Consider the following 27528-nt stretch of genomic DNA (forward strand, 5'->3'; position numbering starts at 1 on the left):
CCAGGATGCTGAGTGCATCATGAAGCCTGTGCCAGGATGCAGACTGCATCATGAAGCCTGTGCCAGGATGCTGAGTGCATCATGAAGCCTGTGCCAGGATGCAGACTGCACCATGAAGCCTATGTCAGGATGCTGAGTGCATCATGAAGCCTGTATCAGGATGAAGACTGCATCATGAAATTGACTATCATGAACTAAATCTAAGCTCACCGTAACAGGATTGTAAATAACAGTCTCAAATACTGATGGCAACTATGGTAACAGCAACCATGGTGATGTCCTTTTTTCAGGAACCAGCTCCAGCAGACTTTGCTCTGACCGTGACGGGCAGTGTGACTTTGAAGAGACGTCTGAACTACAATTTGTGCCACATGTATAACTTTACTGTGCTCGCCAAGGTAGGTGAAAACACACAAACCCATGTTGAAGACTCTCAGCCCTCCATGGAGGTGAAAACACACAAACCCATGTTGAAGACTCTCAGCCCTCCATGGAGGTGAAAACACACAAACCCATGTTGAAGACTCTCAGCCCTCCATGGAGGTGAAAACACACAAACCCATGTTGAAGACTCTCAGCCCTCCACTTAGGAGGTTTTCTCATGGTCTGCTGTCCAGTAACTGGACTTCTTTTTGGTCTTTTCAATCTTAAAACTCAACAACTAAAGCGAAGAAACGAAACAAACTGAAAAAGCAACTTGAACTAGTTGTGAAATACCTTGAAGACCAGCAAGAACTACAGTTTCTGGAAAGTTTGAGATGTCCCCAGCATCTAAACATTAAATTATATAAGTGTTAGCCAGTCACGTGGACACTCTGTTGTACACCACTTGTCATTACGGACTACAGGATCGTGGAGGGGGGAACGACACAGCCACCGTGGTCATTCAGGTGATGGACTTTGACAACCAGAACCCCTACTTCAGCTACAACCTCTACCACACCTCTATTCCAGAGAACCAGGTCAGTCTCTAATCTAATCAACAGTTATGAACGATGGAACAACAACAACAGAAGAGTTACGCAGAGGAAGTAGTAAGGTCTTTAGAGGTCCCGATACCATAGTGTGAGTCCATGAGTCACCCAGAATGGGACACCAGTTCATCACAGGTAACGTCTCCAGTCAAGGCTGATAGCTATTTAAAGCTGAGTGGACTGGGACAATTCAGATAAAGTGTCTTGTCCAAGGACACAGCCAGGTAGCCTCAAGGACACTGGAATTGAATTCCAGTCTACATACTGGTAGTCCAACTCCTATCCACCTGCTCTGCTTGTGAAGTCATGAAGTTACTGGTCAGAGGTGCTTGGTGATGCCGATAACTTTGTAGGAGAACAAAGGTCCAAGTCTTCAGGGTCCTGGTGCTTCCTGTCTTTCTGCATGGCTGTGAGAGTTGGACACTAGTCAGTGACCTAAGGTGATGACTGGATGTCTTTGTTTGAAGGTTTATTTGGAGAATCGTTGGGCACCACTGGAATGACTGTGAAAAACAAGTGGTTACTTTGGGATGACTCAGATGAGGCGTATCTCTTGAATTGTGAGGGAGCTTCAGCTTTGACATTCTGGTCACATTTCTCTGTGTATGATGCAGCACGTAGGTACCTGAGGGTTGAGAACCCCAGGGGCTGGAAGGTCAAGAACATGCCCACATTTCACCTGGCTGCAGCAGATAGATGGTTACTCTCGTGATGTGGAGATGGCCTGGTTGTCTGCTGAGGTGGTTGCAATTCAGGCTCAAAGGTGGTTCCATGGTGTCATGGATGTGGTGAAGCCCAGAACCAGGACGTGCTCCCAGACAAAACTTGTGCATTGATGAGAGAGTTTATCATTTTTTTCTTTGTAGTCGACACAAAGGTGAACTTTTCAGTCATCTTTGATCTGAAGGGTTGGTTGGGTTAGACCTTATCTACATGAAGCACTTTGGGGAAACTGTGTTGTGATTCGGCTCCATATAAATAAACTGGACTGAATCTGAAGAATCTAAAAATGAGTCTGCTGCATATTGTAGGAGGGTTTCCTGACAACTCAACCAGAGGCAATAAAAGCCCAGGATGGCGACCTTGGGATCAACATGAGTGTAATTTACAGCCTCGGTGCAGGTAAGTGACAGCAGGATTTAACGGGGGAGTTTAAGGCACAACGCAACATGTAAAAGCCAAAACATTTAACATATTTGACCTGGTTTGTGTCCACTTAGTGTTTCCAGACGTCTATGAGAAGAACTTCAATGTTAATGCGATCAGTGGAGTTCTGTCAGTGACAACCAAAATCGACAGAGATTTGATGAACAGTTCTGTGATCCTCGTCACCATCAAGGTACTGATGTTGGGACATTTTGATCAGGTTTTGTGGAGGTCTTGGTGCAGCCAATCATCTTGCAGCTCAGATATCACAAACTCAAAGCTCTGAGCATGATTGTTCCGTTTCATGGTTTTGTTTTTTCCTGTGTGGTTCTGTGTCTTACGTAATTATCGTTGTGTTGTCGCTCTCTTCCAGGCAGCGCAGACAGACGACATCACGAAGACAACCCAGGCTCTGGTGAACGTTATGATTGAGGACGTGAATGATAACCCTCCAGAGTTTGAACAGTCTCAGTACTCAGTGACCATTCCAGAAAATTCTCCTGTTGACTCTATTCTTCTCAAAGTCATCATCACTGACCTGGATTTGGTACGCTTCAGTTCGTGACACTTTTAGAGATGTCTTCTGTGAGTCTTGCATTGTTATGAAGATGGACACTTTTATTGTTGCAGAGCTCCTCCAATGTCTCCGACACTCTGCAGTGACTTTGTGACTTGGTTCCCCCGAGTACAAAGCAAAGTGTCATCATGAAGTTGGAGGACTTGTAATCATTGCTGCAGCAGCCTCGCTTGTCTCCAACATCTGGATCAGATGAAATCCTGGAGTGAAGCTCTTCTGATGCATTATTTTCTTCCACAGGGTGGGTTTGTGGGAAATCTGACGATCCTTCCAGAATCAGCTCCTTTTGCCATCAGCGATGACGGGACAGTTAGAGTGACCAACACCACAGCTCTGGACCGAGAAGCCACTGATACCATCACGTTTCAGGTAATCTTGATTTTGTAAATTAATAGATTCAGAAATACTGTTTTGCAGATACAACTTATTTTCTCCTTGGATGTTGGAGCACATTATTCAAATGTAAAGTTGAGAAGATAAATATGTATATTTAACCCCATTTGGTGAGTTTTTACATGTTGGCCTAGTTACACTAGGCACTATGACAAATTACAACCTTACAACACATATGCAGTCAGGTCCATAAGTAGTTGGACAGTGATACAATTTTCTCACAGCCACAGAAGCCTATAAATTTCTTCAGAGTCATCTGAGTGTCTTGGTGGCTTCCCTCACCAGTGAGAACTTGCTACTCTAACCAGATTTACCATACAGTAGCTGTATTTCTTACTGATTGATGTAAATGAAGTCCAACACATGTTGATTGATTTGGAAATGTTCATGTATCCATCCCCTGGCCATCTAAAGAAAACCATCTGGAAGGTGATGTCTTGCAATAAAAAGAAAACTTATATTTAGTTTGTCTAATTATTTATGGCCTCTGAAAATGGAGGGACTGCGTATAAAAAGGGTTGGAACTCCAAAACAGTTAATGTAATGTTTTTGTTAAACTCAGTGGATTAAAATTCAGAGTCGACATTACAAGAACATCTTCACTGTTTCATTTTAACTCCTATGTGGTGATGTACACAGACAACACTAGAAAAACCGTGACGGTCTAAACACTAATGGACCTTATACTGTAATCCTGAGTAAATGTTTTCTGCTGGTTCATTTAAAGATTGAAGCAAATGAAACGAGTCCACCACACCACTTTACCACAGCGGACGTCAGGGTCCGACTCCTGGATGAGAATGACAACAGTCCAACATTCACCAGCACCAAGTATGAAGGAAGTGTCTTTGCAAATCAAACTGAGGGAATGTTTCTGCTGCAGGTAAATAATATTTATTAGTATTTATTTACAATGATACAACAGTGCTGATTTCAATCTACTGAGCTTTTTGTGTGTCTTTGCACAAATGTTAACAGCATCCATATAACAACCATATAATCTTCCTAGTTAATCTGGTTTCAAAATTTTCGTTTACAGTGCAGGTCTACTAATTTAAACCAGAAAGATCTGACAGAACTGTGACTTTAGCTGATAAAGAGGGCAGGTTGTCTTGTCCCGTAGAGGGCAGGTTGTCTTGTCCTTTAACTAAAGGATCAGCTGCAGTTGTCCATGACTCAAATTGTGCTTGAGCGAGATGCAAAACCCCAAATCTCTTGGAGTTTGCTGCTGCTATCAGTGTGTGAATGTTTAGGTAAACTGAGGTGGTCAAGTCAAGGAGCACTACTGTATCCACAACACCACAAACCCTCCTGGGCCCTGGAGGGTAACCACCCACACAGACAACTGGTGCATCTCCATCTCTCCAAAATAACTTTTCTGCAACCAGTTGAAACATCAGCATGTCTTTGACCTTGACCTTTGACCTGACAAGGGGAGGTAAGGGTGAGGGGTGTGCGTCATATGTGCAGATGAGTTCATATCAGTCTCTGTCCATGTATGCGTAGAGTCTGGAGTGGCCTTGACTACAGCAGACTGTAGGGGAGGGCAAATGAAGAGGGAGCCAGATGCTTCACCAAGACCGTTGACCTTCTGGAGGAAAACAAACGGGGCATTTTAACCTTCGGTAGCTGATAAGGCTGCCATGTTTGGGTTAGGCAGAGAAGCACAGAGTTCCAATACGGCCTCTCTTTAACCATCCAGATCCAATTGTGAATATTCACTGGTCAACATCAGTTCCTTTGCAGGGGAGACATTTGCTCTGAGATGATTTCCAATTTGCATTTGAGTTCAAGAGTTAATGCAGTCTGAGATTGTACCGCCCTGTCCACCTCATTAATCATGACAGACAGGTGTGGGGTTGTAGTTTTGGTAGCAGCCATCTTGCCAATTTTCCAGTAGGTCAAGGCAGCACCTAATCAGCAAAAGACCTCCTGCCATAAGAACAATCAATCAATCAATCAATCAATTTTTTTATATAGCGCCAAATCACAACAAACAGTTGCCCCAAGGCGCTTTATATTGTAAGGCAAGGCCATACAATAATTATGTAAAACCCCAACGGTCAAAACGACCCCCTGTGAGCAAGCACTTGGCTACAGTGGGAAGGAAAAACTCCCTTTTAACAGGAAGAAACCTCCAGCAGAACCAGGCTCAGGGAGGGGCATTCTTCTGCTGGGACTAGTTGGGGCTGAGGGAGAGAACCAGGAAAAAGACATGCTGTGGAGGGGAGCAGAGATCGATCACTAATGATTAAATGCAGAGTGGTGCATACAGAGCAAAAAGAGAAAGAAACAGTGCATCATGGGAACCCCCCAGCGGTCTACAAATAAGAATAAATCCTCAATGTCTTCCATGGAGAGTGGTGCTAAGCATGCGATGCGCCACTTCTCCCAGGCTTTGAGAACATAGCCGGCAGGATAAGTTCCATCTGGGCACACAGGGTCCCCCAGCCCTGATTTCCTTATTGAAAAAATGGTGTCAATAGAGTTGAGAGACCAGCTGATCAATTCCATGCTTATTCCAAATATAGTTTGAAGAATTCACAGTCTAGTGAAATTGGGACTTTTGAGGGTTGGGGCAGAGATAGAGAAAAACACAGAAGGAGAGGAGAGAGAAGGAGATGCAGGAGTCCCAACTGAGACTCTGGCGAGGGCGCTTAAAGTCTAACCATTGTTTATGTCTGAATCTGTCTGTTAATGTACTTTTGTCCTTGTCCTTCTTTAATTTTGTCCTCTGTTTGACTACATGCTGCTTTGTATCTTAGTGTTAAGAGTTTTTTCTTTCTATAATGTAACTCCAAGGTTAAGGCAGAAGATCCAGATGCAGATGAAAATGGGCGGATCAAATACTCAATTGATTTTTGGAACACCGACAGCTACTTCGCCATCGACGAAAACACTGGAAACATCACGCTGATTAAACCCATTCAAATGGGGGAGAATAAAATTCAGATGTTTACTTTCTACGTAACAGCCACAGATGGTACATTTAATCAATATTCTCGGTGTGATTGGCGCGTCGCTGCTTACCATGAAATCATTTATGACGATTCACTTATTGTAATCAGAGTGTGACTATTCAATGCATCTTTAAAGAGGAAATCAAACACTTTGTGTGTTATTATTTTGTGTGTATAAAGTACATAACATTGATCCAGTCCAACAGTAAAAGGTGGACACAAACTGGAATTACAGCATGTCAGTAAGTTCCATCAGCCAATCAGAGTGCACAAATTAAAAAAATAAAAAAATCTGGTGATGAGGCCTACATGTGATCACTGTGCATGTCCAAAGAATAACTTGGAGATTTAAATCAAGACAGAAGAAAAAAAGGTGACTGAAACTCGAATGAGCACACCTTTGTTTTCCTCCATGTCTCCTCTAGGAGGTGTTGCGCCTCGCTCTTCCTCAGTACAGGTGGACATTCGAGCTCCTGGAAATTCAAATCCACAATTTTTACAAAAACGCTACATTGGCACCATAGAAGAAGAGCAGAACCCCGGCACTTTAGTCCTGCAGGTAAACATCTCAAAACTGGTTACAAATACAATGTTCACAATCAAACACACAGAGTCCATTTAGTCACTGAGGACCTGAGTGTTGGTCAGAATGAGTCATAATCAACTTCACATTCTTTCCCATCAGTTTAAACCAACTTTAAATTTTTGGTCACATTTGTACAATTCAGTATGAACAAATTCCACATCAGCAATCTGTGAAATAAACTTTACGCTCTCCAACTCATCTTTGTATGTTCAGGTTAAATTCCAGGCAGTAGCTTCAGAGGATCTGATGCTCCACGTTAACACACAAAACGATCTGTTCAACATCTCATCCAGTGGTGAATTTATCACGAAGAAGAAGCTGGACTACGATGAGGGTCCGCACAACTACTCTGTGGATATCTCCATCTCAGACGGCGTCAACAGCGACACCGCAGTCGTGGAGGTCCAAGTCACAGACATCAATGACAACAGTCCTGTTTTTGAGTCCAGTAACATGACAACAGTCATTCCAGAGAACCTCAAAATCAGGTCCAATGTTACTGTTGTTGGCGCCACAGACAAAGACAGCAGCTTCAACGGGGAGATAAGGTACTCACTGAGAGGTGGTGAGGGGAGGTTCTCTGTGGATCCTGTATCTGCCGTGGTCCATGTGGCTGCTGAACTCGACAGAGAGACCAAAGCAGAGTACAGCCTGCTGGTGGTGGCTGAAGATCAGGGTCGTCCAGTCAGGTCGGCCACAGCCAGCCTGCAGGTCCGACTAGCTGATGTTAATGATAACAAGCCAGTGTTTTCTCAGACTGAGTACCAGGCTGAAGTGTTAGAAACGGAGCCCCTGGATACCTTCGTGCTCAATGTATCAGCTGTTGATCCTGATGAAGGTGCAAACGGGACAGTGACTTACAGCATTCTCCAGCAAACTCCTCCTTCAGACCTCCCTGTCTTTGTGGTGAACTCTTCCACCGGGACCCTGCTGCTGGATCAGCCTCTGGACTACAGTAGGGTGAACGGCTACACTCTGATGGTGCAGGCCACCGACGGGGGGACGCCTCTGCTAGTTGGGAAATGCTCTGTGGTGGTGAAAGTGAAAGACGTGAACAACAATCCACCTCACTTCAGTCAGGAAAGATACAATGTGGCCGTCCCTGAGAACCTGCCCAGTGGAGCCTCCATCCTGACCCTGGAGGTCACTGATCGAGATGAGGTGAGCTACATATCAACAGAAAATCACGCTTCCATGCTACAGTGTTTACGTGCATCACTGAAGGCAAAGCAGGTCTCAGAAACATTTGAATCCGTGTGTGTGTGTGTGTTTGGATGCGGTTGATGTGTATGTGAGTTTGTGCATCAAAGTGTAACTTGGTACTCAAGGTCACCTCTTGAAATTCTCAGACAAATTCATGGGTGCATGCGTTTCAATTCTCAATGTGGCCACCAGAGGGCCAAACCTCAGTGGATGTGACGTCTGGACAAAGACTTTTTATGTATGAAGGTGAAAATTGGAAGACAGAGTCCACTCAGCCACATGTTTGCTATGTTTGATGTTCGATGCATTTCAGTTCTAATTTTGGTTGTCATGAGTCTGAATCCTCTATGATGACGAAACCTGCTACTGCAAATTCTAATATTTCTGATAGTATGAGAGGTGATGCTGAACTCTGACCTTTGAGTCTAATCCATTGTTTAAAGTTACCTTGTCCTGCAGGGAGGATTCTCTAATGGCTTCTTCGTCTACACCAGCGACACTTTTGACATCAGCAAACAAGGTGTGGTTTCACTGAAGGATGTGACTTTGGACCGAGAGACAAAGGACAGTTACATATTACAGGTACAACAGAGACTCTTATCTGACAGCTTTTATCTGTTCGCATCAAAAATGCAGCACAATCTGTATCTTCTGAAGTACATGAAAAAACAAATTCTGATATATGTGATATTTATATAGTTATATAAATACACACACAAAACCAGTCAAAAGTTTGGACACACTTTTTCATTCAGTTGAATGGGTTTTATATATAGTCTATATATACAGTAGCCATCCAAAAGTACTGGGCCACTTGATATTTCACACATTTTAATTTGTTTATGCCATTTCAAATACAAAAAGTAAATCAGGCTTCTCAGTATAAACATTTCTAAAATTATCTTCCATAAACTCAAACTCAAAGTAAATCTCTACAACTTGACACAAAGTAATTAAAAATATTACAGTCAAGATGATGGGTTGCATAAGTAATGGAACACTTTACTGACATCAGTTATGAAGAAACACAAACAGTATGACACTGTGGTCAATCTGTGTCGAGTCGACAGTTCTCACAAGCTGAGTGACTGTGCAAGAAGGAGAAGAGTGAGGAAAGCCACCAAGACACCCAGACAACCTAGAAGAATTTACAGGCTTCTGTGGCTGTGATTGGAGACATTGTGCACAGTGTGTGTTTTGAATTTTATAACACCGGTTATCTAGTTTTATGATGAAGTGCAGCAGAGGAAGAATTTCTTTCATCAAAACATAAAATCCAGGCATCTCAGATATAGCTTCTGGTAAACTGTAGCTGAACTTTCAGGTCTTGTCTTTCCCATTTTACTTGTGCAACCCATCATTTTGGCATTTATATTTTAATTCATTTATATCAAGTTGTAGAGATTTACTTTGAGTTTGAGTTTAAGGAAGATAATTTTAGAATTTTTTATCTTGAGTCCTGATTTATTTTTTGTATTTGAAATAGCATAAACAAATTAAAATGTGTGGAAGATAATTTTAGAATTTTTTATCTTGAGTCCTGATTTATTTTTTGTATTTGAAATAGCATAAACAAATTAAAATGTGTGAACTATCAAGTGACCCAGTACTTTTGGACGACTACTGTACATGAATACTGCACCATATAAATAGAGCAAACACTACGCCTCGTTTTAAGACCAACACTCCCACGATGAGCAGGTGGGGTTATGAACACTGTGAGCTGCTTTGTGGTGAGTGACAGCGCAATGAATGTTGTTAAATGGACACTGTCACATTAAAGGGGACCCAAAATGTGTCACAGGGGGTCAAAAATAAAGTACATCCTACTTAGATAATGTACCATCATTGAAACAAATCTTGAACAAAAGCAGGAATATATTTGAAGTTGGACTCTGATGTGTTCACCTGTCCAAAAATCCTGTCCAAATCTGTCCCCGCACTTCGTTGTCTTGGAGGGGACAAAAGTTTTAACAAACCATGTTTTTCACCATGAACACTGCTGCAACATTGTATCTAATTTTAAAACATACACATATATAGATAGATAGATATTAAATTATAAACAGTAGGACAATATTTTATAACAGTGCAATTTGAAATATGCACTTACTTTTTTGACACAAATTTGCTGTTAAAACAGGCAGATTTCCAGCCATAACTTTTTAACAAATCATGATTGAGCTCAGATAATTGACCCAATTATTCACCATGTGGATGTGAAACTAGAAACAAGAAACTAATATCACTGAAATAAACTAAACAACCGAGTCACAACTTCACCACTAACATCATTTGAATGTGAAAGTGTTCGTAGAATAAGTGCTGATTTTCCCCCTTTGGAATGAAGCAAATGTGGGAAATCTGCACGTTTCCTGCTGTGAAACCTCTCACTGCTTTACTGCTGAACAGCTTCACACTCTGAGAAACTTGAGGTCGTGTGTGTGTGTGTGTGTGTGAGAGATCCTGTTACTTTCTTTGCAAGATGCAGAAATATTTGTGAATTCTTGATCAGATTTGCAAAGAGATGCAGTAAAAGATTCTAGAAAGCTGAGAAGCGACCAGCAACTCAGTTCCTGCTTTGCGTCCGTGTGCAGGTGGTGGCAGTGGATCAGGTCTCTGATGGTCTGAACGCCACAGCTCAGCTCAACGTCACGGTCCTGGACTATAACGACAACACACCGCAGTTCCCCGTCCTCCCGGACTCCCTGCCGATCTCTGAGGGAAACTACTCCGAGACTCCAAGTGAGATTTACACCATCGTGCCCACAGACGCTGACCTCGGCCCCAACGGAGAGGTCACCATCTCCCTCGCTTCACCACACCCCCTCTTCAGATTCACAAAGGTGAGACCAACAAACAGTTAACTCCGCCCATCAGGTCAAAGGCCACTCACTCAGTTCAGAATTTGGCTGGAATCCTGTTTAAGTGTCAGCTGACTAAATCATTACTGTCATTACCCTCATAATGAGCTGCTCAGTGTCATGATCTTTCTAAAACCAGTAGGGGGTAGTAAGTGTGCACAACAGAGTTTGTAGTACAGAACGTTCTGACCAGGAATGAGTCTGCGTTGGTTATGGTTCCATTATGATACACAAAGCTGAAACATTCTTGGGTTTATGCCGAACAGATGAGTGAACATCTATCGGACGATGATGATTTTACATTAACACACAGAAACAAATGCAAACAGATTTCAAGATGATTGGCATCATGCACCAACATCAAACAAAACCTTAACGAATTCCCACCACATGGACGATAGTGATGTAACAGTGGACACAAGGTCTGCTGAATCATAAAGTAACGCAGCCGCGAACCATGTGTTGTTTTGAGAAGAGCGGCGGAACACGAGCATTCAGCTCAGTGTGTGTGGACTTCCTGTGGCACTGTGTGTGTGGACTTTCTGTGGTACCGTGTCTGTGTGTGTGTGTGTCTGTGTGCGCGTGCGTGTGTGCGGACTTTCTGTGGCACCGTGTGTGCGGACTTTCTGTGGCACCGTGTCTGTGTGTGTGTGTGCGTGCGTGCGTGTGGACTTTCTGTGGCACCGTGTGTGGACTTTCTGTGGTACCGTGTCTGTGTGTGTGTGTGCGTGCGTGCGTGTGGACCTTCTGTGGCACCGTGTGTGGACTTTCTGTGGCACCGTGTGTGTAATTAAACCATTACTTAAAAAGCCATCACTTGACCCAGCTATCTTAGCTAATTATAGGCCAATCTCCAACCTTCCTTTTCTCTCAAAAATTCTTGAAAGGGTAGTTGTAAAACAGCTAACTGATCACCTGCAGAGGAATGGTCTATTTGAAGAGTTTCAGTCAGGTTTTAGAATTCATCATAGTACAGAAACAGCATTAGTGAAGGTTACAAATGATCTTCTTATGGCCTCAGACAGTGGACTTATCTCTGTGCTTGTTCTGTTAGACCTCAGTGCTGCTTTTGATACTGTTGACCATAAACGTTTATTACAGAGATTAGAGCATGTCATAGGTATTAAAGGCACTGCGCTGCGGTGGTTTGAATCATATTTATCTAATAGATTACAATTTGTTCATGTAAATGGGGAATCTTCTTCACAGACTAAGGTTAATTATGGAGTTCCACAAGGTTCTGTGCTAGGACCAACTTTATTCACTTTATACATGCTTCCCTTAGGCAGTATTATTAGACGGTATTGCTTAAATTTCCATTGTTACGCAGATGATACCCAGCTTTATCTATCCATGAAGCCAGAGGACACACACCAATTAGCTAAACTGCAGGATTGTCTTACAGACATAAAGACATGGATGACCTCTAATTTCCTGCTTTTAAACTCAGATAAAACTGAAGTTATTGTACTTGGCCCCACAAATCTTAGAAACATGGTGTCTAACCAGATCCTTACTCTGGATGGCATTACCCTGACCTCTAGTAATACTGTGAGAAATCTTGGAGTCATTTTTGATCAGGATATGTCATTCAAAGCGCATATTAAACAAATATGTAGGACTGCTTTTTTGCATTTGCGCAATATCTCTAAAATTAGAAAGGTCTTGTCTCAGAGTGATGCTGAAAAACTAATTCATGCATTTATTTCCTCTAGGCTGGACTATTGTAATTCATTATTATCAGGTTGTCCTAAAAGTTCCCTAAAAAGCCTTCAGTTAATTCAAAATGCTGCGGCTAGAGTACTAACGGGGACTAGAAGGAGAGAGCATATCTCACCCATATTGGCCTCTCTTCATTGGCTTCCTGTTAATTCTAGAATAGAATTTAAAATTCTTCTTCTTACTTATAAGGTTTTGAATAATCAGGTCCCATCTTATCTTAGGGACCTCATAGTACCATATCACCCCAATAGAGCGCTTCGCTCTCAGACTGCAGGCTTACTAGTAGTTCCTAGGGTTTTTAAGAGTAGAATGGGAGGCAGAGCCTTCAGCTTTCAGGCTCCTCTCCTGTGGAACCAGCTCCCAATTCAGATCAGGGAGACAGACACCCTCTCTACTTTTAAGATTAGGCTTAAAACTTTCCTTTTTGCTAAAACTTATAGTTAGGGCTGGATCAGGTGACCCTGAACCATCCCTTAGTTATGCTGCTATAGACTTAGACTGCTGGGGGGTTCCCATGATGCACTGAGTATTTCTTTCTCCCTTTTTGCTCTGTATGCACCTTCTTTGTCTTTTGGCTGTTCCCGTTAGGGGTCGCCACAGCAGATCAATCGTTTCCATCTCACCCTGTCCTCTGTATCTTCCTCTGTCACACTAACCACCCGCATGTCCTCCTTCAACACATCCATAAACCTCCTCTTTGTCCTCCTTCTTCTCCTCCTGCCTGGTGGCTCCATCCTCAGCGTCCTTCTCCCTATATACCCTGGGTCCCTCCTCTGCACATGTCCAAACCATCTCAATCTCGCCTCTCTGACTTTGTCTCCAAACCGTCCCACCTGAGCTGTCCCATGCACCACTCTGCATTTAATCATTAGTGATCGATCTCTGCTCCCCTCCACAGCATGTCTTTTTCCTGATTCTCTCCCATCAGCCCCAACCAGTCCCAGCAGAAGACTGCCCCTCCCTGAGCCTGGTTCTACTGGAGGTTTCTTCCTGTTAAAAGGGAGTTTTTCCTTCCCACTGTCGCCAAGTGCTTGCTCACAGGGGGTCGTTTTGACTGTACAATATAAAGCGCCTTGGGGCAACTGTTTGTTGTGATTTGGCGCTACAGAAATAAAACTGATTTGATTTGTGTGTGTGTGTGGACTTCCTGTGGCACCGTGTGTGTGTGTGTGTGTGTGTGTGTGTGTGTGGACTTCCTGTGGCACCGTGTGTGTGTGTGTGTGTGTGTGTGTGTGTGTGTGTGGACTTCCTGTGGCACCGTGTGTGTGTGTGTGTGTGTGGACTTCCTGTGGCACCGTGTGTGTGTGTGGGGGGGGGGACTTTCTGTGGCACCGTGTGTGTGTGTGTGTGGGGGGGGGACTTTCTGTGGCACCGTGTGTGTGTGTGTGGGGGGGGGGGGACTTTCTGTGGCACCGTGTGTGTGTGTGTGTGTGTGGGGGGGGGGACTTTCTGTGGCACCGTGTGTGTGTGTGTGTGTGGGGGGGGGGGGACTTTCTGTGGCACCGTGTGTGTGTGTGTGGGGGGGGGACTTTCTGTGGCACCGTGTGTGTGTGTGGGGGGGGGGACTTTCTGTGGCACCGTGTGTGTGTGTGTGTGGGGGGGGGGGGGACTTTCTGTGGCACCGTGTGTGTGTGTGTGTGGGGGGGGGGGGGGACTTTCTGTGGCACCGTGTGTGTGTGTGTGTGGGGGGGGGGGGACTTTCTGTGGCACCGTGTGTGTGTGTGTGTGGGGGGGGGGGGGGGACTTTCTGTGGCACCGTGTGTGTGTGCGTGTCTGTGGACTTCCTGTGGCACTGTGTGTGGACTTCCTGTGTTGCAGAATGGGACATTGCTGGCTGTCGGCGTTCTGGATCGGGAGAGCAGAGACACTTACGACCTGATCATTCAGGCCGTGGACAGAGGCGTCCCACAGAGAGAGGTGTGAGCAACTACAGATACCATGACACATGACTTCAAATCTCCTGTAAACACACAGTTTTTCAGACCATGTTTTTCTCAACTTTGACCTTTGTTAAAACTATACCAAAATCTAATCAACTCTTCATGTTTTTTATTGTAATAAATTTCTTTCCTTTCTTTATTTAAAATCCCACAATGTTTGATCCATTGAGGCTTCTTAGTTGTTGAGATTTTTTGAATGTTTTTTTTTTTTTTTACCAAATTAGTCCAAAATCTAACCAGTTCTAGATGTCTATCCAAGTAATATTCCTACCAAGTTGGAAGGAAATCCATAAAGTCGTTTTTCAGTTATCTTGTCCACAAACACACACACCCACACACACACACTAGAGAACATGACACCCCGCTCACCGTTTCACTGGTGCATAGGGTCACTAACAAATTAATGGATATGACCCATACTTTGGACCATGGAAATGACATCATAAGTAAACCTTCAAATGAACAAAGTGTATCAGCGATCCTGACTGATCCACAACAATCTGAACGCAGTTTACTAACATGAACTTTGTGCACCAGAACTTCACCACCATCAGAGTGAACGTCACTGACGTCAACGACAACCGACCGCAGTTCAACGCCAGCAGCTACGTCAGCAGCATCCTGCTGAAAGACGCCAAGGAGGGGAAGCTGCTGCTGACGCTGTGCGCCACCGACAAAGACATCGGCGACAACGCGGCCATCGCCTACAGGTCAGCTCACGCCTGCACAGCGACGTCACACCGATGCTTTGTTTTTACTGTCTTCAGTCTGATGCAAAAATGTAATAATGTCTCCAAACTCAAGTGAGTGTGGACCAGGTTGATGTTCTGGAGCAGGGGGTCACCAACCCTGTTCCCTGCTTGTGTTCTAACTCTCCCTCTTCCACTCCCAGACAGTTAACTCTATCAGGTGTGCTCAGCCAATCAAGAGCTGGCGGTGAGCTCAGGTGTGACTCGAGTAGGTAGACGTGGAAAACATGCAGGGCAGGTGCTCTCCAGGAACAGGGTTGGTGACCCCTGCTCGAGAACACAGGCATCAAACTGATTCCAGAACAGACCAAGAGGGTGCAGGTTTCAACTCCACCAGCAGCTGCTGAAACTAACTAACTGAGTAACTAGTTATATAATTTGGTTACTTTTAAATCTGAGTAATCAGTAAAGTAACTAAGTTACTTTTTCAAGGAGTACTCAGTAACTGGATCACTTTTTCAAAGTAACTGTGGCAACGCTGCTGATTTCATTGATGAACTTGTCCCATCTGATCAAAGTGATGTTAATCACCTGCTGGAGTCGGTGGTTACAAAGAAAACCTTCACCCCCTCTCGGCCTGTTCTGGAATCATTTTGACACCTATGTTCTAGAATGTTTACACAATTCTAGACACCCGTCTTCACTGACAGACCGAAAAAAAACCCAAACAATTTTTAAAAAGACATTTGAGTTCAAACTTTTTTTGCTCTTGCAGCTTCATTGCCGGAAACACTCCATATTTGGCTTTAGATGCAGAGACCGGGGCCGTGACCTTAACCTCTAACTTTACTGAGGTCACAAAGGACACGACACTCGTGCTGACCGCCATGGCAGAGGACGGCGGGCAGCCTCCTCTGAACTCAACAGGTGGGCGTGACCCTAAAGGTCCAAACAACAAACAGCGAGCTGAGACTCTGACAGACTTTAAGATCACCAATAAACAAGGGTTTTTTTTAAGCGTGTGGACAGTAAGACTGTGTGTCGTCTTTTAGCCCAAGTCGTGGTCAATCTCAAGATTGCCAGTCTAGTGGAGGGCGTGGCCTTCCTCAGCCCCTCCTACAACCTCAGCGTGCCTGAGAATCAGCCTGCGGGGGCGATGGTGGGAAGAGTCACGGCGTCGTCAGGAAGCGACCTTTATGATGTCAGATACTCACTGAAAACGTACACAGACCTGTTCTCCATCAACACCAGCGGAGCCATCCAGACAAAAACGCAACTGAACAAGGAAAGCCAGGAGTGGTACATCCTGGAGGTGAAGGCGGTGGACACCAGGATCCCCCCCACATCAGCCGTGGCTACGGTAGGACCCTAACCCTGTCACCACTCTGTGTGTGTGCGTTGTTAAAACACAGAAACGTTGGCACGATGCATCAAGAAAGTTTCTTGTTCAGCACTGAAAGACATTTTTTTCAAAGAACAATTTCTCATTTTAATATTAAAAGCTCTTACCTGTCACACAGGTCAAAGTTCAGGTGGAGGACATGAATGAGGCGCCACAGTTCATCCCTGACAGCTACACGGCGTCCATCTTCAGCATCGCCCCGTATAAAACGCCAGTCGTCCAAGTCCAGGTAAACATTTACCTGTGAACACGTCACACAGTTTCACGCCCCCTACAGACAGAAACTCATCAATCAAACACAGTTTCATTGGTGCCGTCGGGTTGAATCCATCTGGGTTCACTGATCATGAGTAAAGTAAGTGAGTAAAGGGGGGAGGTGATGGTCTAGTGGTTAAGGTGTTGGGCTTGAGACCAGAAGATCCTCAGTTCAAATCCCAGCCTGACTGGAAAATCACTAAGGGCCCTTGGGCAAGGTCCTTAATCCCTGATTGCTCCTGGTGTGTAGTGAGTGCAGCACCCTGACATCAGGGTGAATGTGACGCATTATCTGCATCAGCATCTGATGCAGATGGAAAAGCGCTATATAAATATAAGTTCATTTACCATTTAAAGTTAAGTTGATAACATTTAAAACTTAGAAGTAAAAAATGTTATCTTCAACAAGAAGACATTTAAAATGCACCATCACATTATTTCATTAGTTATTGTTTTGTTGAACATTCCTGCACCAATGCAATCAATCAATAAATAATAATAATGCAAAAAATTAAAAAATATATTTATTTATTTTGGTCTTGCATTCAAGTGCTGCTGTAAAAAGACAAGGTTTGTATTCAGCTGCAATGAAATAATGTTAAGATGAACACAGAAAAAGAACACATGAGGTATTTAGCATTTTTAATGAAGCCATATTGAGATCATTTAAGATTTCACTTTATTTCTAACATGATTACAAAGCAGCTGAATGTGAAACTGGTTTATGTTTGATTGTTTATGCCTGTAAAAATCTCCTCCTCTTGAGCTGCGAATCTTTTTTTCCTTTATGTCTTGATGATGGAGGCAGACGTCCGACATGATTTCAGATAGATAGAAGATACTTTATTCATCCCCAAAGGGAAATTCAGATATCCAATAAATCAAAACACAACCATCTAAAAAACACACGCCACTTACAAAGTATACAGAAATGAATGAAATTAAAAGTGCTGCATAGTGTAAGCAAAGAAAACTGGACAACCCCAATAACCCTTCCCCCCCATAGACTTTGATCTCCTTAGTCTTGGTGATGTTCAGGAGGAGGTCATTCTTAATGCTCCAAATCACTGAAGGCTTCCACGAGGTCCCTGTGTTCCACCTCCTGTCCACTTCACACATTTGCCACCACAACGGTATCATCTGAAAGCTCCTGAATGTGGCAAGATTCAGTTGTATTTGAAGTCAGATGTGTACAGTGTGAACAGGAGCGGAGCCAAAACTGACCCCTGTGGGGCCCCCGTGCTATTCTCTAGTGTCTCTGAAACACCAGTCCCCAACCTTACAAACCGTGGTCTTGATGTGACATAGTCCATAATCTAAGAAGATAAGGATGGGGCCACACCCACAATACCTGCCAACATGTGAATCTACCAATGCAGGACACCTACGCATGGCCGCAAGCCGAAGCATTACCGGAGGGTTCGGGGTGTGCCCAACCCACACAACTGCGGGACTATGAGGGTTCTACACAGACTCATGTGGGACACACGGGGTAAATACCATCCAATGCAGGTCAGTTGGCAGCTCTGAGCCCATACTTTCAAGCTTATTTCTTAGTATGGGGGGTAAACACACTGGAAAAGTAAAAAAAAACAAACAATAATCCTCAGATTGGAACCAAACTCCTCCAAGTAGACACGTACCCGGTGCAGCATATAGATCACAGCGTCCTCCACTCACATATGTTCCTGGTATGCAAACTGAAGGGGTCTAATTCCTGTGTTACCTGTGGCTTCATGTGACAGAGGAGAAGCCGTCCCACTGATCTCATAATGTGTGATGCCACTGGCCCCTAGTCTGGACACCGGTACAGATCACACACCCTTCAGTCTGCTTCCTTTTCATTTATCCTGCTTTGTCTCATGTGCTAAAATCTATTTCAGGAAAATTTCACAGTCTCCACAGAACGACCTTTAAGGCTGCTTTCAGGATTTTTTATTTTTATTTTTAAATAACTAGTGTTTTATTACCAGAGATCATTGTAGGGAAAAGCCACAGGATGAATATAATAATGTTTTGGAATATTGAAAATTATCACTTGTGGATAATTTTACCTCGGGGCACCACCTAGTTCAAAGTATAGGTAGTTTTAGTTTAAACATGCATTAATTGATTAATCTCAATTTAATTAATCAGTCTCAGTTTCTAAAGGATGAGCTCCGCAGGTCAGATCCGACACCCTCTGTAAAACCATTTAAAAATCACAGACAAATTCACACGTTTAAGATATTTATTTAACTCTGGCAGGAGTTAAATCACAGGACATATCACAGTGAGCAAATTAATGATGACGACATTCAATGAGCAATGCTTATATGATGTTCTGATAGTTTGGTTTCGTAGCGGGAGTTTTAGGAGTAAGATTCGTCCTAATTTAACCGGTGATTTACTTTGGTATTTGTTAACCTGAGAGAAGATTAATGATTTTGAATAGAGTTAAATAAAGCCACTCCGTTTATCTGACAACATAGGCCGGTCTTACTTTGCACAGTGCAGCGGGTCTCCGTGAGGTCCGATGTTGGAAACGTCTGGTTCAGTCGACGCTCTGTCCGCCACACAGCTTCGTCAGGGACCTTGACAAAGAGGCTCTGCCAGTCCGACCCGCTCAGTCTCGTCAGTGGCGGGGATGATTTCTGTTATTGTGCTGTGGTTTCACAGCGGCAGTTCAAGTTGCTGTTGAACGTCTCAGCTGACCTGGATGTTTTTCTCTGCAGCGCCCTGGAATCTGGCTTGTCAGAATAAAGGTTTGAGCGTCTTTATTCTCTATCAAAAATCAAAAAATCTTCTTTCTTCGTCGTCTTTTGGAAGCTTGGTCAAATCAGAACTCAATGCAAAAATAGCTGACTTTAGAAGAAAAATGTTCGTGAAAGCAATTTGGAGTTTGAAAAAGAAATGGTTTTAATTTGAAAATTTGAAAAAGGAAGTTAAATGTGCCGGCGCGTTTAACTTGACAAAAGTTGCAAAATTTATCTGTCGAAAATGTAATTGTGCAAAATAAAAAGGAGTTTAAGTAGCACGTGGCTTTTAACAAAGAGTCATAAATTTTGTTGACGGCCAGGCGCGTCTTTAGACTCAAGAAGCGCACGGCAAGATGCAGGAAAGTGAAGAGAGGAAAAGAGCAAGAGAAAAGAGGGAAGCGTAAGAGAGAAGAACAAAGAACGGGAGCTCTTTTAAAGGTTTAATAAGCTTCACCCCCAAGAATTCTGGGTAACGTAGTTTCAGGAGTTTCCTTTGTCTAATTTTATACATATAAATCAGCATGGCTCCAACATTCCGCTTTGAAACCAAACCAAGTCCTGCAGAATAAATCTTGTAACTGGTTTACCTGGAATTATATACCACACACACACACACACACACACACACACACACACACACACATACATATATATATATATATATATATATATATATATATATATATATATATATATATATAAGAACACACTAAGTAAACATTCCCCAATGAACAGAGTATAACACATCAAATATAATACTTTCATGCATAAATAGAAAAGAGTGACATGTTTCCTTTTCTCTTTTTGTTTTGTTCTTTTGTTACAACCATACAATGAAATTTCCTTTTTAAAATGTGGTTAGGATTTTGAGTCTTGCAGGAAATCATTCCTGTCCTTCCCAAATCGTCCCACAGGGGTCACTCTTGTTCCATGGTTAGATTTGGCTTTATCTAGCAGAGATGAATAAAACATAATATTTAGTCAATTTCAACCCAAGAAACCTTTCCATAATCGACAGGCAATCAATCAGTGAGCTGTTTTCTTTTGAGTCTAGTGTGAAAAACCTCTTTTTAGGACTTTTGGTGAAGAAAGTGTCTTTCTGTGGAGGTTTTTTTATGTGAGAGGGGAGTTGAGTTGCATCTGGTTTGGGGTGCTGATAAGAATTCGCAGCTCCGTGTGGAATGTTCTTTGGGTAATCTTAAATCCTGAGTGTGGTGGGGGGTTTGTTGACAGATCCAAGCTGTGCATGGCTTAGAGCGTCTCCTCTTTGACACCTGGAGATATACCAAGCCTAGCTGTATGGAGTTTATCTTTCTTTGAAGAAACTCAATGGCCTCATCTTAATGCAAGCTTAAGATGTTGGCTGTTTGATCACAGCTTTACGCTACATCATCCAAGAACATCCCACTTTGATCCATTCTGAAATGTCTAGTTTTGATGGTTTGCAATACGTTCGATTTTCATTTCAGCTCACAGTTGTGACAGCAGGACCTGCACTAACATAAAGATACCAAATTTTGAAACATTTTGAAAAAGTGATTGTTGCCTTAGAAACGGGTTCCAAATGACCATCTGTTAGTCAGAACCAAGGCCACCATTAGGAGACTTTCACCGACACGCTGCAGCTGAAACTAGTTTGCTGTGGAACGAAGAGTAATTTCAGGGTGGTGCATCTCTAAATTAAGAACTGAGAACTCAGGCCTCGTCATCGCCCTCTATCATCTTTACATAATGTTTTTGGTGACCGTGTGACTGTGGGGTGACGACCACTCCCTGATCATCCCTCTGCATTTTCCACAGGCATCAGACCCGGATGTCGGGGACGAGACTCGGCTGAAGTACAGTCTGATAAAGAATACCAACTTTGACGTGGAGACGTCCTCGGGTCAGGTGTACGTGGTCTCTGTGAGCAGTCTGGCTGGGACGGAGGTCACACTGGAGGTGATGGTTTCTGACCCCAAAGGAAAGCAGGCTACAGCCACAGTGGAGGCGAGTGTGGAAAACATCCTGCAGCAGAACACAGATTCATTTACATGTTCAATAATCGGTACCAGATGACCGACCCACATCATTACAACTTATCAGAATATTTACAGTGGAACAGGAAGAACAGAATTTTAGTCAGAAAATATCTAGAACTGGGGGAGGTGATGGTTTAGTGGTTAAGGTGTTGGGCTTGAGACCAGAAGATCCTGGGTTCAAATCCCCACCTGAATGGAAAATCACTAAGGGCCCTTGGGCCAAGGTCTTTAATCCCCTATTGCTCCCGGTGTGTAGTGAGCACCTTGTATGGCAGCACCCTGACATTGGGGTGAATGTGAGGCATAATTGTAAAGCGCTTTGAACGTCTGATGCAGATGGAAAAGCGCGTTATAAATGCAGTCCATTTACCATTTTAGAATTCACATTTCAAATCACAAAACAGCAGAATCAAGTCAACTAGGGAGTGCAGCTGACGATTACTTTTCTATTGATTGACTGATTGATTGATTATTCCAGTAGTCCCCAAAGTTGGTCCAGAGCTATACGGGGGGGGGGGGGGGGGGGGGGGGGGGGGGGGCGGGGGGGCGGCATGGCAGAATAATTTGCTTTGTTGCAAAGAAATGGTTTGTTGCCGGTGGATTTTTATATATTCTTTGGTTGCGTTGCTTTTTATGATACACTGACCAACTAGAACAGTTAAAATATTTATTTATATTTTGTTAATAAAAATGAATTATACACACACGTGTGTCCACAACCCAAAGATATTTTATTTACTGTCAGAAAGGAGGAAAGAAAGCAGAAAATATTTCAGAAGCTGAAATCAGACAATTCTGGACATTAACAAAGAAGACAAAATGATTATTTGATTACCAAAATAGTTGGTAATTAATTCAATAATCAATGAATGGATGAATTGTTGACCTGCATCACCAACACACCTCGCATTCTGCTGCTTCCACCAGGTGACAGTAAAGGGCAGCGCCAGCAGTGACGATGTTGTCACCATCTCACTCAACCAACCCGCAAACGATGTGGAGAAGAAACTTTCTGAAGTTGAGATGTAAGAAAGGCCCAATCAAGTTTGTTCTGTGATGCAGGGCTTTTTTTTTGTTTTGACATTCTAATTCATTATTTTCCCCTCTCAGGTCTCTCAGCACCGCCCTCGGCTGGACAGTGAACATCATCGAGGTATCAGCCACGATCAGAGAAACTGTTCAGTCCAGAATGTCAACGGCAATTTCACTGACTTTGGTTAGCTTCATCGCATTTGACGGAGGGCAGGTCGTTTCACCACAAGACATTACAAAGTACGAGTTTTCATTTGTTAAGTGATCGTGAGTGGATCACGCAGACCGATGAATGACAAGTTTAAAATAATAATAATAATCAATGTGATCTTCTAGGAAACTGCAGGACCAATCAGCACTTGTAAAGCAGGAGCTGGAGAAAATATTTGGGGAGGGGCTTCAATATGACATAGTGAAGAAGACCACAAGCCCTGCCTCCGACCAGACTACAGTCATTGCTCTGAGTGTCATGCTGGCGCTGAGCATGTTAGGATTATTCATCATAGCTTTCCTGATCATCTGGTGAGAAAAACCAGCAGGTTGCTTCACACCTGCATCTTCCATTATAGCTATTTTTTTTGCACCCACGTTCATATAGACGATTGCTAATTTTAAATTGTAATAACTATGTGATCTGCAAAATGTCACAAGTTCTGTGTCAGTTCTTGTTCACCTTGACAGGGTTTGTCACAGATCGCTTAGCTGTGAGGCTGTAAGGTTTGAAATATCAGTGAGGCCTTTTGCTGCTTATTGTAACAAAAATGTAGATCAGGAAAAGAAATGCTTTAATACATCACTTTCTGCAATGTCTAGTTTACACATTTGTTTGTCATCAGGTTCAGGAGGAAGAACAGATTTATGAAGGAGTTGGATGGTCAGAGTTTGTACATCAACCGAGACACTGAAGGTTCCACGTAAGTTTTCGAAACAAAGACAAAGAAAAAAAAAATTTAATCTAAATCCCAACCTCAGTGACCTTTGAAATGATTAGTGCAACCTAGTAGAGGCTAGAACACAGTGACAGAAGGGCAACTCTGATGAGAGAAGGCCGACTCGGAGGCTAGGACTCAGCGAGAGAAGGGTGATCGTTCGGATATAACCCTGAATAAAGAACAGGTCTTGAAGCTTTTATTTTTTCAGTAATGATCCGGTTTAGTGCTGCACACCTGCCCAATAAAAATCAGACTAAAGTGAATATTAAAGTGCTGGAGTCTGGAATTTAAAAGATTTTTTTATGCACTCACCCACTTTGTCTTTAATCATCAAAAAGCTGACGTTATTGGGGGAATTTTGGACAACGTGAAAAGGCTGTTGGATGAATTATGCTCCTGTTTGCATTATCTCAGAAAGAGAAAATGGATCAATAAATATAGTTTTCAAAACATGTCATTTGGTCTGAATCAAGATCATCTGTTTCTATTTCAGGAACTGGGAGCAGAGAATTCCTGAAAACCCTAAAAAGGTAAAAACTCTGAGCTCATTTTTCTGATGGTGGACAGTTTCATGATAATCATTGATTTGTGTTCCGGGGACAGACAACACCACCCAGTCACAAGAAGGCGGAGACAGGTGTCAAGGAGACTAACAAAACCCTTCAGACAGACAGCGGGACGGAGGACAGACGAAGCTGCAGCACTGACAGCTGCACATCGACTGTATAATCTGTTGGAGCTCAAACTGTTCCATTAAAGGGTTACTTCAAATCTTATCACTCAGTGCCAGTCAGCTTTGGAGAGTTTGGTTCTTCTGCCACCAGGGGGCGATGTCACTAAATATTTTAAGGCTAACAGCCAGGCTAAGTGGAAAATCATGGGTGTGTCACCTCTAACTTTCAGATTCCTTAAGTTTTATTCTCAGGCTGTTTCACAAAGCAGTTAAACACGAAAAATAGCTCTTAAATTTATCAAAGGTTTGTTGTAGATGATTTTTATCGCTAATTAACTTGCCAGTGTTTTGATATGAGCTGCTAAACTGCCTGTCTCTCTCTCTCTCTCTCACACACACACACACACACACACACACACACACACACACACACACACACACACACACACACACACACACACACACACACACATCTCAATGATATTGACTTTGCTTTGAAATACTAACTGCTCTGCCTGAGGGCGCCGCTCTGGTGGCAGTCTGCTGAAATAACCCTGTGGTTCTATTCCCAGCGGGCACAGCGACATTGTGTTTAACAGGACGTCAGTGTGCCGATGTAAAAACAGAATCTGACAGTGATATGTCTTGGAAACATTGTTCATTTCTTCAAATGTATTGCGATCTATTTTGAATTTTGCCCATAGTGAGGGTATTTATTTATTTACACATAGCAGCAGATGTTTTGTTGATTTTAACATTTACTATAATGTTGAATATGATATTGAATATTTCCAGTAAATCTCTACGTTGAGAAAGTGTCAGACTTCAGCACGGATCAACGTCATCTCGGTGGATCCTCTGGAATCTTTGAGGTGTCGCAGATGGACACTGGTTGGTTATATTTTAGCTGCCACAGCATTATCAGACTTAAAAGTTGTGAAGTCTTTATTGCAGATACTCAGCTTTAAAATGAGGCTAACCACATCCACATCTGACAAACAGCCTAAATTTCACTTATTTTTATGAATCTCTATTTTTCCAAGGTCTGTGACTTCTGCGACGCCTGTCTTTCTGTCACAACCACTGAAGCTTACAAGGCATTCAGAGTGTCACTGAATATCATGAGTCTCCATCGTGCATTCACGTTTCAGGACGGCCTGCTGAAGACAGATTTCCTCTGTGGATTTATTGTTTGATTTTCCAGAATTACAAGAGATATGCAACACTTGAAATCAGCTGTTGAGCTTTTATCAGACTTCTTTTTTTTAAGAGGGGATAACAGGCAGAGGCAAAACAGCCACTTGTCTCCTTACTTTTGGTTCCTTAAAAATGAACAAATACTCAAGAGAAATTCTGAAGTTCTTGCACCTTTTACCTGTTTTAAATTCAGCATAATAATTTGCACTATGAGTGCAAATTTTACACCTCTGCAATGTTTAAACATTTTACCATCATAAATTCTAATATGCTCACTGACATAAATGTGGGATTCATAAGATGTTGGTGTAGACAAAAATCACAAGTTTCAGGTTAGCTCAACAAACAAACAAGCTGAAACACAACAAACAATTTTACAAACACCTTGAGAAAAAAAAAAATCAGTGAAATGTGCTCAAAATTTAAACTAATCCTAAAAAATCCCTCAAAATTTGAGTTATGTATCAAACACGTTATCCAGCTCAAAGCAAATCAAAGGTGGCAACCACCAGTAGAACAAAGTGAGCTTGCGGGATGCTAATTGCGGGCACCATCCTTATGCACCTTTTACATCAACTCAGTGTGATTTGTGTGTTTGGTGTACATTAGCAGGGTAACCAGGTATTGCCAGGGTATGATCTTATAGACATTTGAGTTTTTTGAGGGGGTGTGGTGGGGGGGTGGTAGAGGGTGGCACCATAGTTGATGTTGCTTGGCAACAGACAGGTCAAAAGCAGACATACACACATACATCTGACTTTTATATATAATATAGAGCTATTAGTGGTCTAATTCTGCTCAAGCTTATTTTTTTTTTTAAGATTTTCATTTTTAACCATTTCACTTCCTTGTAATTGTATACTGTACAAATGATAAATGTGCATTTTTCTATGTCAAACGTGGGGGTTACACAGCAACTACAACAAAAACCTTTCACGACTATTTATGAAAACTCTGTCTCATCTTAAAATGAACATGTATAAAATATTTTGATGACTATCATGCAACCATTCTCTCTGCTTTATACCTATATCTGGCTGATCACTGAGCCAACCAACTGTACATGCAGCAAAATGAAAACAAAGGGGTCATCCTGACGGTTTCTCCCTGCATTAAGCCACGTGTCCATGAAGTGATCCCACACAGATTAAAGATAGATATGTGTGTGATGTCACACAGCTGAACCTCATTTAAAGATTTACAAAACAGCAGATACATATTCTATATTGTAATTGTAACAAGTACAATGAAAGGTAAGGTGCAGCCTTTCAGTGCAAATATAAACCTGAGTAAACCACACACAGACTTAAAAGGCCAAATATGATACAGTCCTGTGGAAATACTCAGCTACAAGAAGAAAAAAGTACAATAATTTTTCCAGAACTTGATACATTTACAAATACATTAGATGTGCTGGATTGAGGTCATCAACAATATAAATACGATATTCTGCTGTTAAGTAGAGATGATTAAAACAATAAGCATGGCCAAGCTGATGTGACAATTCTAAATAAGGTCACAACCCAATTTTCCAAATTCCTAACCATGAAGACCTGTCCTACTTTGTGTGTGTGTTGAAAAATGAATGTAATGAATTTTAAAGGACCCCAGGAAGAATAGCTACTGATTTTCAGTGGCTAATGGGGATCTTAATAAACTAACTAACTAACTGTACCTGCGTCATCTTTGGCTTGTTTTCTTCAGTCCTTTTATTCAGCCACAGCTATGGTGAAACATCCATCAGGTTCTGTGATTTTTTTTTTTAACATGTCATCAGACAGGATGCCTGTAACTGAAAAGTTTCATCTGTGTTGCTGATGGATCTCTGCTGAACATACTAAAAGTAGTTGGGTGATTCTTAGACTACGGGCACTTATGTCCTTTGATCATATTGTATGAAAAACAGAAAAAAGGGTAAATTTCACACTTTCATAGTTATCTTTACAATGAAAGTGTGTGAAGAAATTTGTTCTAGTAGTCTATGATGACTTTTTCACCTTTTTTCAGCATCATTATATGCAAATATTGCCGTTTTGTGCTTGTCCCACACCCAGACTTTTGATCTTCAATGATAAAAATGAATGGTAAAGAAACATTTTTTCTAATGTTTTAAAATATCTCTGAATAAAATATCAGTAAAATAATCAAAACATAATTGGGGTATTCAATGTCATACAACTGTTGTGATTTTTTAAACAAAATGTAGTTGTCCCACACTATTGCC

General features: G+C 42.4%; 1 protein-coding gene and 1 long non-coding RNA gene across 3 annotated transcripts; one reads left to right on the top strand and one right to left on the bottom strand.

Moving 5' to 3' along the window:
- Positions 1 to 243: 243 nt before the first annotated feature.
- LOC117526743 (protocadherin Fat 4-like) lies at positions 244 to 25669 on the top strand. Of its 2 annotated transcripts, XM_034188812.1 has the most exons (25): positions 244 to 398; positions 849 to 962; positions 2006 to 2096; positions 2195 to 2313; positions 2494 to 2667; positions 2938 to 3066; positions 3818 to 3973; positions 5893 to 6073; positions 6476 to 6609; positions 6850 to 7797; positions 8299 to 8421; positions 10437 to 10685; positions 14244 to 14342; positions 14903 to 15075; positions 15830 to 15981; positions 16107 to 16414; positions 16575 to 16685; positions 21250 to 21438; positions 22398 to 22495; positions 22581 to 22742; positions 22839 to 23024; positions 23339 to 23416; positions 23928 to 23964; positions 24038 to 24479; positions 25659 to 25669. In XM_034188812.1, the coding sequence occupies exons 1-24, from the start codon at positions 246 to 248 to the stop codon at positions 24161 to 24163; spliced, it is 4290 nt and encodes a 1429-aa protein (XP_034044703.1). In that variant the 5' UTR covers positions 244 to 245; the 3' UTR covers positions 24164 to 24479; positions 25659 to 25669. The 2 variants fall into 2 exon arrangements, with proteins under 2 accessions (XP_034044703.1, XP_034044704.1); XM_034188813.1 differs by lacking the exon at positions 244 to 398 and having other exon boundaries at positions 574 to 962; positions 23928 to 23966; positions 24040 to 24479.
- LOC117526744 lies at positions 7527 to 19381 on the bottom strand. Its single transcript, XR_004565341.1, has 4 exons — positions 19194 to 19381; positions 16564 to 16697; positions 8287 to 8383; positions 7527 to 7663 (listed from the first exon to the last, which is right to left on the bottom strand). It is a non-coding gene; the product is annotated as an uncharacterized LOC117526744 (long non-coding RNA).
- Positions 25670 to 27528: the final 1859 nt, after the last annotated feature.

Source organism: Thalassophryne amazonica, chromosome 15 (genome assembly GCF_902500255.1).
Source record: "Thalassophryne amazonica chromosome 15, fThaAma1.1, whole genome shotgun sequence".
Classification (NCBI taxonomy): Eukaryota; Metazoa; Chordata; class Actinopteri; order Batrachoidiformes; family Batrachoididae; genus Thalassophryne; species Thalassophryne amazonica.

Bases quoted from the DNA above. Each gene is read 5' to 3' on its own strand.
- LOC117526743 (XM_034188812.1), top strand. From the start codon at position 246: ATGGCAACTATGGTAACAGCAACCATGGTGATGTCCTTTTTTCAGGAA. The intron at 3,067-3,817 runs GTAATCTTGATT...GTTCATTTAAAG, and splicing joins CTGATACCATCACGTTTCAG to ATTGAAGCAAATGAAACGAG. The intron at 10,686-14,243 runs GTGAGACCAACA...CCTGTGTTGCAG, and splicing joins CCCTCTTCAGATTCACAAAG to AATGGGACATTGCTGGCTGT.